The sequence below is a fragment of the Dendrobium catenatum genome, unplaced genomic scaffold (genome assembly GCF_001605985.2).
Source record: "Dendrobium catenatum unplaced genomic scaffold, ASM160598v2 fragScaff_scaffold_488, whole genome shotgun sequence".
NCBI classification, from domain to species: Eukaryota; Viridiplantae; Streptophyta; class Magnoliopsida; order Asparagales; family Orchidaceae; genus Dendrobium; species Dendrobium catenatum.
Window position 1 is genome coordinate 624,984 of NW_021318950.1, and position 13,922 is coordinate 638,905.

Genomic DNA, 13,922 nt, shown 5'->3' on the forward strand with positions numbered 1-13,922 from the left:
AATTAAACAAACTTAACTCGATTAAGCATATACTGAACTCGACTTATTACACCACTAGCTATAAATATATATACACCATGTTATAACATCTCATTTTTCTGTATCAAATATCTTAATAAAAATACATCAGAATAAAAGGATATAATTTGATAGTCATTAGGAACCATTTTCTTCATACGATAAACTTAAACCTTCAGTAATTTACACTGAATATCTTATTAATTATTACAATCAACTTTCTTCTTTGTCAGGGCATATTTATACTCGCATACATCGATACAATTTATTATCTTATCAGTTGATCTTACTGCAGTTGAGTCTGATCTCTCCCGCAGTTCCAGTAAGAGGACTTATATTACCCATTTTAATTATGGCTTTAGTAAAATTCATGAAGAAATTGGCAGTGTTATTCGCATAGGTACTGACTTGAGAATCAGTAGACTTGCCATTGTAGAGCTCTTGATCAGAATGCAAAAGGCCCTTCTCACTTAGCAAATTTCTGTAGTAATAATTGTCAAAGATGGTTGAAGTAACAGTATCAAGAGGGGCCAGGTTGCTGTCATTGCTGCTGGAGGTAGAGCAGTTGGCTCGTAAGGATAAAGCAAATGAAGCATTAATGTTGGTGTCGTTGTATATTCGATTTCTAAATGTGATGCACCTTGCTTGCCCTATTGTATGTGCCCCTACGAATCATAAAAAAAATTTGTTAAGGAAATGTCATTTTTATGTTTCAATGACTCTCTATTTTGTTCACTTTAGTGGTTTATTAATGTCATGCCATCTACATAATATATGTAGCAATTATCACTTCTTTGGTGATAATTATTTGGAGAGTATTTGATCAAGTTAATAATGATTTTTCTTAAAACTATTGGCATAGATTTTATTGTAAATAAGAATGGTAAGTGAACATCGTATATTCTTGTTTTTCATGTAAGAAAATCCTACACACCTCATTCTAGTTTGTTAGTTGGGAGCTTTGGCTACCAACCGAGAGGATTTTTGTTCGAGTTTTGCATATGTGATGTGTGTGTGAATTTGCTTTAATTGATCTAAATGTCCCAAAAATAAGGTAAGAGAATCCTTAGGCCATCTCCAACCAAACTCCAAACGCATGAATGGCTTCGCTCGCTAGCTCCAGCGGAATGGCAAAACTTCCGGTATTTGGTTACGGGTGAACAGTGCGACGCCAATATTGGCGTTGCACTTTTCACCTGCTTTATTTTTCTGTCTCTACCAAATTTATCTAAGAAACGCTTGAAGGAGAGAGACAGTTACATTCTGCAAATGGCGCAAAATGGAGTTTGATTGGAGATGAATTATGCTATTTTCTAGTTTCGCTGCATTTCGGAGTGAAGAATGAGATTTTCGGTTGAAGATGCCCTTATAAAACAAACTGGAAACAGCAAACGACCAACGGCCAAATAGGCGTAAAAGCAAACATACCAGTTTTGTAACTAAAATATGTATCTATAAATTAGGGTTTAGGAACAAGATTAGGTATTGACATCTAATTCCTAATCACCTGAAATATCATACATAACCTAAATACTAAAATTAACTATGATTGAGTAATTACCTGATAGTGCTACCATGTTATTAACACTCAGATTCTTTTTAGAGAAAGCTGATTCGAGGGCGCTGAGATTAAGTTGTGGCCCAGGTAAATCTGTATTCGCCTGGCTTAAATTTGCAGTTAATGAATCCCTTCTTCCAAGTAACACATCCCAATAAGGCCCTCCTAACTGATCATACAAAACATAAGAAGGTCCCAATTTTGTAAGTTTATAAATCCATATATATAAAGAGAGAGAGAGAGAGAGATTTTAAAATTGGCTTCAACGTTCTTAAATTTTTATTAAGATTAGTATATTTCAAAATATAATAAACAGTACTATTTTTGCATAAATTAAAAAATTCCGAGGAACGATATTTTTTTTTTTTTAAACATAGAATTGCTAAAAATACTATTAGAATAAAATAATGATCAAATACAAAAATTTGAATTTTTTTACTTTTAATTTAGAATACAAAAATGACTTACTGCAACTACGGAGTCACGAGCAGCAACTGCTACAATATCAGCGCATGATACTACTTGCTTACAAGCACTTTCAACATTTGCTTTGATTGTATTGATCACATCGAAACCTCTCACAGAATTATTGTTTGGTAAAGCTGTCTTCTCACCAGTGAAGGTAGGAGTGTCATCTAATAGAATAGAACCATCACAACCCTGTCATTTCAAACATAGAGTTAGCTGTGTTTCAGCCCTGGAGTAAAGCATTTCAATTACGTACGTGCGTTATTTTTAAAGAAATAATTTAATTTTTGTAAGACTATTTGATTCTTCTAACTTCTATAGCTGAAATTTGAAGAATCAAATAGGTAAAAATTATGACTTTATTTGGGATGACTTTCTCACTGCTTCTTAAAACAGCTTTTTAAAACTAGAAAGCTGATTTAAAAAGCAGGAAGAAAGCCGTCTAAGCAAAGCATATAGTAGTGTAAAAAGACTGGATTGTTGAATCACAAAATGCTTAAAAAATAAGTTGAATATCTTTTCCTTAAATTGAAACGAATCTATATGCATTTTGTGTATAAATCATTTAGATGTGCAGAAATAAGTTTCTGTTTGCTTGCATGGCGTGATGAGTCTAAAATATTTAAATAAAAAAATTAAAATCCAACACAAATGAATTTCGAGAAAGATAACTACGAAACATAGAAGAAGAAAAAAAAAAAAAAGAGATATCTGTGCTTAAGGTTTAAGAGACATGCTTGAACGAAACAGTCATGAAATTGAAGGCGGAGTAGCGAAGCTCCCATGCGTTTCTCTTTTTGGACTGCTGCATCAACAGTGTTTTTGATGATTTGCAAAGCTGAAGGACACGAATTGTCGTAGAAGGTTGTGGACAGCTGAGGTGAAACAAAACCAGCAAAGAGGGAAAACATTAAGTAGAACGCCAAGCTCTCTTTTAAAGCCATGAATGCTAATTAGTGATTATATAAGAAAAGGCAGACTGAAGCTTGAGGTGGTGTTCACTACGATATTGGCTTGAAGCTCATTTGATGGGCTTTTATAGGTAAAATACGATGACAATAATTTCAAACTTGCCAAATATTATATTAGGGTTGATGCGTCATCTCTGAAAATTTGTTGGGAAAAAGTATGAATCTTGATGCAATTTTGTAGATCTCAAAATTTCAAAGTGTTTAAATTAGTTTTTTTTTTTAAATTTGTTTGAAGAAAATCTGAACTTCATTTTTGACAGATCTATAATCGATATAAATTAATGTTTTGGCTATGTGAATATAGTAACTCGGTAATAAAATCATTTCAACTGAATTAGAACTTATGATTATTTCTCTTCACAAATTTTCATATAAAAAATTTCCTATCTTCTATTAATTATTACAAATTTATCGATTTTTGTTGAATGTTAATATGATAAATTCTCTCTATCATCACAAATATTCCAACATTCAACAAGAATATTATGACATTATTATACATTAAGATAGGAGGATCCTATAAAAGCACAAAAAAAAAAAAGATAATTGTCCAAATCTTCAAGAAAAAGTAAGTACTTATAATTTGAATAAATTAATTTCTTTTCCTTCTTAAAATCTTTTTCTTCTATCAAAATGCAAATTTTATCATCAGAGCGTTCTGAAAAGTTTTGTTAATTTTTGAGCTAATTAATGAAGTTAAATGAACGAAATCAAAGGACAGAAAACTTTATTAAAACAAGATATGGAAGATTAAGATATATATAGAATTGTATCAATTACAATGTGCATCCACCTAATTTATTGGCCTATGAATATTTAGATCTTTTGACTGTAAAACTCAGACTTTTGAAGTATTTCTAAATTCTAAAGTAGCTCTGCATGCCTGACCAAATTAGATGAAAGCCACACTTAACCTCCTATTGGTACTTATACGACCATCAACTATATTAGATTAATACTGTATTGACAATGACAAATTATTCTTTTTATCTGTTTGGCTGTTAGATGAAAGGAATACATAACCTTAAAATGGTTTATCTGAATATTCTGAATTTGTAGAAGGATTATCACAATAACATTCTTCATTAATTATCATCAAAATGTTAATTAAAATAATTTTCTTGGATCAAAGCCTTTCCATGAATAAAATTCGTGCAATTATGCAATTAAGCAGATTGAGAAATTAGTGTACTAATTCTCCAGAATTAATTAGCTGCAACTAAGGGATAGAAAGTCATCAAGAGGTGGTTGCTTCAAATTGTTAATACTGTTACAGAAGGATTGATATTGCTGACATTTTTGCAATAAACAAAGTATTTAAAATGCCGTATAACTTGACAAGCTTCCATCTGTAATTATTCTGCAACTTCCGAAAGAATGTTTGGGCATGAAGGATTGGCTTCATTTATTTATTTTTTTAATTATAAACTTATATATATCTTAAATAATATTAGTGAAAATTACATTATTGTTCATATACTATTTTAAGACATTTATAAAAATGAGATTAATTTGATCACACAATTCTAACTTTTCATAACATATTGTAAGAGTCTGATTAAATTATTTGGCTAAGAATATTTGTAATATATGTTGATTATTTAAGTAATTTTTATGAATTTGTGGATTTAAGTTTTCAATTTTATGACTAATAATTATATTTTATGAGAAATGATGGCAATAATGTTAAAATTTTTTAAAAAATTTTATAATAGCCATACTTTTAAAAAGGTTAATTAAAATTTGATATTTATTCCACTACAGACTAAAAAGCTTTGTCAGAAACCAATTTGACATTGTGGCGGTTTTAACTGCCACAAAAAAATTTGAGCATTTTCAAACTGCTACAAGACCGTCATAGTTGGTGTTTACTATAAAGCTTTTTCACATCGATTTTACGACTGTTGAGAATGAGTACTAAAATGTTTATTTTAGCTGCAATTTAAACCATTGCTAATCTAAAGAAATAACGGTGGTTTAAACCGCCACATATCAGAAGACTAGCGGCAGCTTTAAATAGCAACAGTTTAAACCGTAGTTAGATCTCCAAATTAGTGGCCAAGTTTTAAAATTAAAAAAAAAATTATATTTTTTCTTATCGAGAACAATTTCAGCTCGAAATAATTGGAAATGAAATTCTTAAGCGCCTGTAAAGATGACTTACAATCAAAGAAAACGTGAGAGTGAATTGCATTTTTGTTCTCATATAGGTCATTGATTTCATTCGCCATAATAACCTAAGCAATAAGGCAACCTGTCGTCTTCAGCAATCCCCTCAAATTTTTTACAAACAAAAAAAATCATGATTGTAACATAGCCTTTCAATCAAATATGCTTGTGCCACACAACATTAGAATTTAGAAGTATCATTATAAATTCGTTGATTTAGGTCCACCTAGATGCTAGCTAATTTCTCATAACAAACTGGGTAGGGAAACATTATTATAATATAAATTTTAATAATCAAATATGTTTAATTTACCATTTGGCAGAGAAAAAGATGTATCATAGTAACTAAAAACATCACCAGAACACTACCAAAAACATGAGTTTTAGGAAACAATTTATAGTACCGTTTTGTAAACTGCCACCATAAACATATTTAGGCATCGGTTTTAACCAGTGGTAGGAACTACTTCATATTGGCGCAATCAGGTCATAGATCAGGTCGTTCCAGCTTGCCCAAGCTCTACGCTGTTTCGTCTGACCGAGCTCCATTCGGCAAGCATCGACTAGCGACCCGCTCATCCAGATGCCAGATCAATCCACCGCAATCATCAAATCCGAGGTCGTGGAGGTCATCCCTTGTAGGTCTTAGATCAGATTGTTCCTTGCCCTAGCTCCACGCTTCCTCGTCTGCCTGAGCTCCATTAGGCAAGCACCCACGAGTGACTCTCTCGTCACGATGCCAAGTCAATCCCTTGCCCAAGCTCTGTGACTAAATTTCTCTGTGCACCTGATCTGAGGTTGTAGATCAGGTCGTCCCTTGCCATAACATCATTATCTTGTTTTGCAAATTGTCAATTTTCTTGCAAATTCATTTATCTAAGATTAAACTTATAAGTTTTCTTGAGAATCTCTCGGAGAATGTGAGATTATAAGAAAATGCTATCTCTTCCTTCTCTCCTAGCCTTGAGGTGTTTGTGAGCAACCTATGGCATTGACTTTTTAATTGTTTGAATGATCTATGAACAACAAAGTTTTTCTTATACTACCCTTCACTACCTTCAACTTAATCTCCATATTGATAACCATGAAAATGAAGAAGCATATAATTTTCTCTACTCATTCCTATCATTGGGAGATGCATGTCACTTAGGAATGAGATTGTGTTTTAGGCTTCACGTTTGAGTGAGATGAGTGGCATTTGAGGAGATGTCTAATTGTTAACAATTCTTAAAGCTTTTGGTAACTAGTAATTAACATGAAAGAATTCTCACTTAAAATAGATTCAAATGAATAATCCATTAATGAGTGTCAAATGAAAGTATAAAGCTCTTATGTCTATTTTCTTTGAGCATCTTGCAACATGAAAATTTAATAAGTTTGCAGTTCGAACAAAAAATAATAGACATATGATTGCTAAATTTTTATCATTCTAAATCTACGTACTCAATTTAAGATCTATTTTTTTTTTATTTTTAAATAATCTACTGTTTTGAGAATTTATATCTTTTAGTTATTGTTTTGAAGTAGTAGCTAATTTGTGATGAAATTTCTTCTCTGTTTTAAGTTGTTGTGCTCTACGTAAGGTATTAGAAGGAATCTGTTTCTAGCTAATTTCATGAAATGGTCTACTAGGCAAGTGGATGTTGTCGTTCGATTGCAATTCCTTTGTAGTGTGTCCATTGTAACAGCCATGATTGCTAAATAGCTTTAAAGCCTCACATAGCTTTTCTATGATTGATATTCATATTGAAGGCTACAAAAGCATTTTCATTATCATGCGACTCCTTGTATGCTAAATTTTCTTAACGTAGGTAACAAAAAAATCCTATTGAGCAAAATTTCATATTTTTAAAAATTAATCAAATTACCAAGGATCGTATGTAACAACATTTTGAAGCATTAATTGAATTAAAGTACTATTTTTAGATGTTAAAATAAAATTTTAAATTGATAAAAATACTAATTTTTCAAAATTACCATACAAAAAACTCAAATAAATATTTAAAATGTTCATAATCTCAATATTTATAATATATAAAAAGTTACACGATAAAAATTTTATCAATACAAAATTATTCTTATTTTTTTATAATGGAAATACAAATTTCACTGTAAAATCCCAAAACACCAAATTATTGAAATAAAAAATAAAATAATAGTTCCATACAGTGAGACGAGCAAATCTTCGAACAGGATTGACTGGAAAAATTACTGTGTGACCTCCAAATAGTTGGATTTTCTTTCTCTCTCTTCTCTTTTTTCTCCTATTTTCATTCTTTATTAATTGATTTAAGAAGAAATGAATTTTAAAAATTTTAGAAATTGGATTAGGATATTTGATAATAAATAATAATTATATAATTTAATTAATTTTTAGTATAAAATTTGGATAATTCTTTTGGGGCTTCAAAATATATAGAAAAATATTTATAAAATATTTTCCTTTTTTTAAAAATTTTTTAGTGAAACTTATTTGCAAAAGAGACACTAGATAATTCCAAAACCCTCACTTGTATCAACATGTATACATTTTTCAAGAATTTAGACAAATGACTTAAAGTTATGGAAAAATTACTGTGATTAAATCACTATAATATCTATGTTATGATGAAGATATTTTGTGATTTGGACTTAAATTGAATCCTAAAAAAATTTATTTCATTAGGTTATTACAATGAATCATCATAAATCTCTATTAGTAGCCCTCAACCAAATATTTCCTCTTATAACCGCCATTATTAACGGCCAATCACAAACACTGCCAACCCCCACCAAATGCAACCAACCATATATCTTTAATAATCAATAAATATTAATAGATAAATTGAATCGATAAAACAAGTTAGTAATTTGCAGCAAATTTGTAGTGGACTTCACGGCAAATTATTTTTTGTCGAAAATTGCGACATATTTGTGAAAAATATTTTGATGATTTTTTTATGGTAGAATTTTCACCACAAATTTGCGGCAAAAGATTTGCCACAAATATGATGCAAACTACCCTATATAACAGATTTATTATCCATCCATTCATTTGTTCCTTCTATTCTTTAATTGCTCTCCTCCGTCCTTCGGTTCTCCTTCGACTTAGCGTCCACGCATTCTCAGCTATAATCATTAAATAACTTCTTCACCTGCTTTGATGTTTCTTCATATCACATCACCTCTTTCAACGAAGTTCCTTCCTATCGCATCCGAATGCACACCTCCTCGCCATTCTTCTGTCGCATCTGAAGTCACACCTCCTTCACCTCCCAGGAGCTTGGTCATTTTGTAAGTATCCATCTTTCTTCCTTTTGCGTGTTCTTCATCCAAATCCATAAATTTGTTGAACTCCATCCCTACCGCCAAGCTTTGTTACGAAGGTATGCTTTTTTCTAATGATATTCTTCTTGTTGATAATTAGAGAGGGAGTTGAAGGTAAACTTGAATTATAGAGGTCAATCTTAGAGTCTAATTGAAGAGATTGTGACTTTGGGCTATCAAGTCATTAATGAAGAACACATTTTAAAATATGTTGGATCTGTTGGTGATGGTAAAATAGATGGAGATATTATTAACATAATTCAAGTTGGATTGTTGAAGTGGAGGAATGCATCGGGCTTGTTATATGATAAAAAAGTTCCCTTCAAACTTAAAGGAAAATTCTATAAGATGTGGTGATACATTCAATGCTTTATGGTGTTAAATGTTGGTTATTAAAAGAGAAGCATAATATTAAGTTAAGTGTTGTAGAGATGAGGATTCTTAGGTGGATGAATGGCTTTACTCTTAGAGAAAAGATATGAAATGAGCATATATGTGAAATGGTTGGAGTAGCTCTAGTGGAAGATATGATTAGAGAGAGTTATCTTAGATAGTTTGGTCACATATGATTATTGTATGGTTGAAGTGGAGGAATGCATTAGGCTTGTTGTGTAGTTGAAAAGTCTCCATTGAACTTAAGGGAAAATTTTATAAGATGGTGGTGAGGTCTGCAATGCTTTACGGTGCAGAATGTTGGTAATTAAAAGAGAAGTATAATATTAAGTTAAGTGTTATAGAGATGAGTATTCTTAGGTGGATGTGTGTCTATACTCATAGATACATGGTATAAAGAGAGCATATACGTGAAAAGGTTGGTGTATATCCAATGGAAGATAAGACTTAAAAAGAGCCACATTAGATAGTTTGGTCATATATCATTATCGTATATCTAGATGATATAAGATTTTATGTATTTTTTTTATGATGCCAATTTTACATAAATAACATTAAATTAATGCAAATCTCATTATTTGGTTGTAGGAATTTATAGCACAAGTGTGTTATGGATATTCAAAATCATAAAAGTTAGATGTCTGACCAACTGTTAATTTGACGCAAAATGTTAACATATAAATTTTTGAACGGAGTGAATTTTTTCATCTAGGCAAGATGTTAATTACCTTCTTTTATATTAGAAGAAAGGTTTCGTTGTATATATTCTAAACATAAAAATTAAGCCTATCTCACACCAGATAAGATTACTTGTTATTTATATCGCAGAGGATATGATCATGCCAGAATATTTGTATTGAACTTCACATGATAAGCATGAGCCTCATTGTCATCTTCCTCTACATCATAGACATATCTAAAGAATATTCATCCATAATTAAAGTAAGAATAATCACCCTAAACCCTTGTACACAACCCTTAATCTCAAATTAGGTTCTCTTTCACCTTGTCTTATCCCCCCCTCCCCCTCAATTTAAATGCATAAACCTTATAAGCATATATCAAAAGCTCCTATTCTTAATTTTATATTATAAGATAACCCTTCATATTTATTTTCCTCCATTTATCCTTTATTAAACTCATCCTCTAAAGAGTTAAACTAAACTAGCCCAAACTAGTTCAAACTGAGCTAATCCATACTTTTCTATGTCATGCCCCTCAAAACCTCTCTCCATTTTACCAAAAACTTCAAATCATTTCTCCAAAATATAAAATGATTATCCATAATAATTATATTCTTCAATCTCATTCTTAAGCCTCCTACCATTATCAGGTAGCGGAACTAAAAAATTAATTAATCCTTTATGAGGTCCAAAAAATTAAATGGAGAGTAGCCAAATACCATAATTAAAATACTCATGATAAAATGTCTCAATTAGGAGATCAAGTCCTTAAACAAGCGGATCTTGCAACTTGTCAATCAATACTTAATAGGAAATTAGCTTTATATTGGAAGGGCCTTGGCCCTAGAGCATGTCAACTTTAAACACACTCATGGAAGAAACTCTTAATAATGTGAAGTAAAGATGACATAAAGGTCTTTTATTCTTAAAAGGAAGAATATTTTTTGTTTATACTTTTTCTTTATAAATAAGTACTACTTCTCAATGAGGATCTAATCAGCTCTTTTTTTTTTTAATTACTTTAATTTTTATTTTATTTTGAAACTAGTGTGAGTTTAATAAGAAAGATTAGGGAACTCATTAACCTATTCAGGCCCATGGATTTAATGAATAAATTATGGGCATTGATGAGTTCAAGTAAAATCGAACATAACTCAAAGAACTCACACCTCAAAATAACTCAGGGAACTTACTTCATAGCTGAATTTAATGAGGATGAGGGAAGGGGAAATATGAGAAAAATACTAAAATCAAGTCAGAACTTGGCATGAAACTCAAGTACGATCCACTTGAAAAATCTAAAATCAGCATTGTTAGAGGCTTTTGATAACATAAAAGGCCACTTTAGGTGCACTCCAATATTGGTTACACTAATTTCAAGCAAACATTTGATATTATAAATGATTTAGCTTAATGAGGCATTCAGTGTCCTCTTTTACCAAGAGAATGAATATGGAAAATAAAGTTTCAAAATTTACCTTATCTGATGCTTGATTCCAATAGAGTTTAATATACAGTCATAGAGAAACATTGCACATCATTGATATTTTCAATATAGAAGCTATGAAAGTACGCTCTTTTATAGAAGATCAACATCATCTCTCAAATTAAATCTTTATAATATTTGATGAAAAACTAATTCCATCAACTTAACAATAGTAATGGGTGGTTTCTTATCTTATAGTTCTATCTCTCCAAGTAGAAAACCTTTGTTTCTATTATATTCTCTAAAAAGTTTATACTAATAATTAAGTTGGATACGAAGATATGATAACAGACATAGTGTTGGTTATTTGGAGGGAATCCAACAAGTTAACCCCTTAATTATTACAAATTAGTTATCAACCAAGTGGCGAGAGTTTTGAGGTATTAGCTTGAACTTCTGCTATATAATAAATGAGACATATAACTCATTTGTGTTATCACCATTGTGACCTTGATTAGAGTTCCCTATTGTGATAAAGGCAAAGTGGATGCAGTCGCCAAGCCAGCTGAATAAAAGATGAATCTCATTGCCTAAATAGTGTTACTATCCAACACCATAAAGTGTTGTCTCCAAAAATAAAAAATAAAGAAAAAAAAATAAAGTGTTGTCTCCTAGAAAGTTCCCAATCAAACCTTCACAATCTTTTTTTTTTTTATTAAAACCCACTGATGGGCTTACGCGTTGATATTAAAAAAAGGTACAAGGTCCTTAAAGGGACCTCCAGCTCACCACTGCTCCAAAGAGCTACAATCAAAGCAAAAAAGAAAACTAAGAGCCGGAAGTCCCTTCTAAACAAAATAACATAGTACCCTAATAACATTCTACAAACAAAAACTGAAAGGGAAAGATAAATCTCATTCAGCACCGCCCTTCCCATCACAATAAGGTCCTGCACAAAACTAGAGCGAGTCTCCAAAAACCTACTTTAGAGGCCCGCAAGGACACTAAACAAAAAAATTAAGAACAAGAAGAAGATAAAAATAAAATTTATAAAGTTTGGCCCATTGGTTAAACTCCAATGTAAGAGGAATTTCTACATATTCCTATGAAAGGAAATGATATTGATTTTAAGATAGCATTTGTGAACCCCATGGTTAACAACCAATATCATCAATAAACAATTGATACCAGGCATAAAATCCCCCAAAAAACACCTCAAACTTTAAATGCTCCAACCCAACCAATAAATATTCCAATTCCAAATATTAGTAAAAGACAAGCCACATTGAATCAAGTTCCAACGAATCAAAATACAATAAAGATTAGCCTCTTTTAAAGGATTCAAATAAGCCACATCATTATTAGCTTCCTCTATATAAAACTGCACATACCAGTCAGAATTGTAGCCAGGGGTAACCAGAACATTGTAGTAGAACAAAGTGGCATACAAATAAACAGAAGGATAATTATACACATAAAAAATGAAGCCGAAAGCAGCATTAGTACAGGAGGTCGTATCCTTACAGTTCCTGAAGCAAATCAGATAAAAATTCTGGAGATTGGGCCAAAGATCAGCCAGTAACTTGCCTTGACTAACAGGAAAGACCATGAAATAAAAATTAAAAAGAACTAAAGGTAGTGAGATTGAACATCCAGGTTTCCTACTCCCCAAGAGCAACCACCAAACAAAAATGAAGCCCTGAGGGGTGGATCTAGTGAGATTGAACATCCAGTTAGTGTTATTACTCATGCAACCATAACAGGTAAATATATAATAAAAACACTTGACATAATGTCTCAAAGTAGTATTAGCCATGAAAGAAGACTTGGACATCCTAAGACCGACAAGAACCAAACTGCTCAGCAAAACTAACATGATATATGCATCAGTCCAGAAAAAGTCATCAAGAGCCTAGCTAAAAAAATATTCAGCTAAATGCACACAGTAGATAAAAAACCAGTAGAAAAATAATAAGACCAAATAAAAACAAAACCAGCTGCTAATCATAAAAAAAATGAAAAACCAAGAACACCAAAATAGAAGGACCATGATTTAAACCGAATATATGGGAGACCCAAATGATCTAATCTTGCCAAACCTTTGATCTCTTTAGGTAAATAATGCTCATTATAATTGGTGAAACCACGTAAATTGCAACCCATTTTGGCTAAAGCATCGGTAACCGCATTACCCTCTCTCAGAATATGGGAAATAGAGTAATTAATGAGAGAGAGCTAATACTTAATATCCCTTATCGTATAGAAATTAGTAGGATTAGGAGAAGTGTTACCTCCACGATAATGAATCAAAAGCATCGCATTAACTTTGATCCAAATATTGGTAATGCCAAGAGAAATGCATAATTGAATACCAAAAAGAAGACTATCGATTTCATCTTGGATATCATTGTTAGCAGTGGAGGGTCCCACAAAAGCCACAATAAGAAAACCATTATAATCTCGGATAGTGCCACCACAACCGGCTTTAAAATTATTATTGGAACCATCAGTATTAAGTTTGAAACATCCTTCAAAGGCTTTCTCCAATAAATCAGCTTTTCTAAACTGATAGGAAGATGGGGGTGAAATTCAAACCAAACTCATAGGCCACATGAAAACAATTTTTAAAGGTGGCAGCATTGACTAACTTGGCACCATACAGCTGAAGAATGTTATTTTTAACTTTCGCAATGACACTAAAAGCATCCATTTTAATATTCTCATTCTTAGAAGCATTCCTATTGCTCCATAGGAACCAACAAATAATAACATGAAGAATATTCCTAATATGACCTTTTGTAGTAATAAATAAATCTTTAAGAAGAGAAACAATAGATTCATAGCGAGTAGTAGAAAGTACATTAAACATATTGTCAAAATTAATCAAAACTTTCATTGCAATAGGGCCCTGGATAAACACATGGTACAAA

The 13,922-nt window shown here is 31.5% G+C and overlaps 1 protein-coding gene across 2 annotated transcripts; it reads right to left on the reverse strand.

Moving 5' to 3' along the window:
* Positions 1-294: 294 nt before the first annotated feature.
* Positions 295-8,218, reverse strand: LOC110107902 (cationic peroxidase 1-like). Of its 2 annotated transcripts, XM_028694449.1 has the most exons (5): positions 8,149-8,218; positions 2,782-2,939; positions 2,045-2,236; positions 1,580-1,745; positions 295-683 (listed from the first exon to the last, which is right to left on the reverse strand). In XM_028694449.1, exons 1-5 carry the CDS (start codon positions 8,216-8,218, stop codon positions 295-297), a joined length of 975 nt encoding a protein of 324 aa, XP_028550282.1. The 2 variants fall into 2 exon arrangements, with proteins under 2 accessions (XP_028550282.1, XP_020694002.1); XM_020838343.2 differs by lacking the exon at positions 8,149-8,218 and having other exon boundaries at positions 2,782-2,988.
* Positions 8,219-13,922: the final 5,704 nt, after the last annotated feature.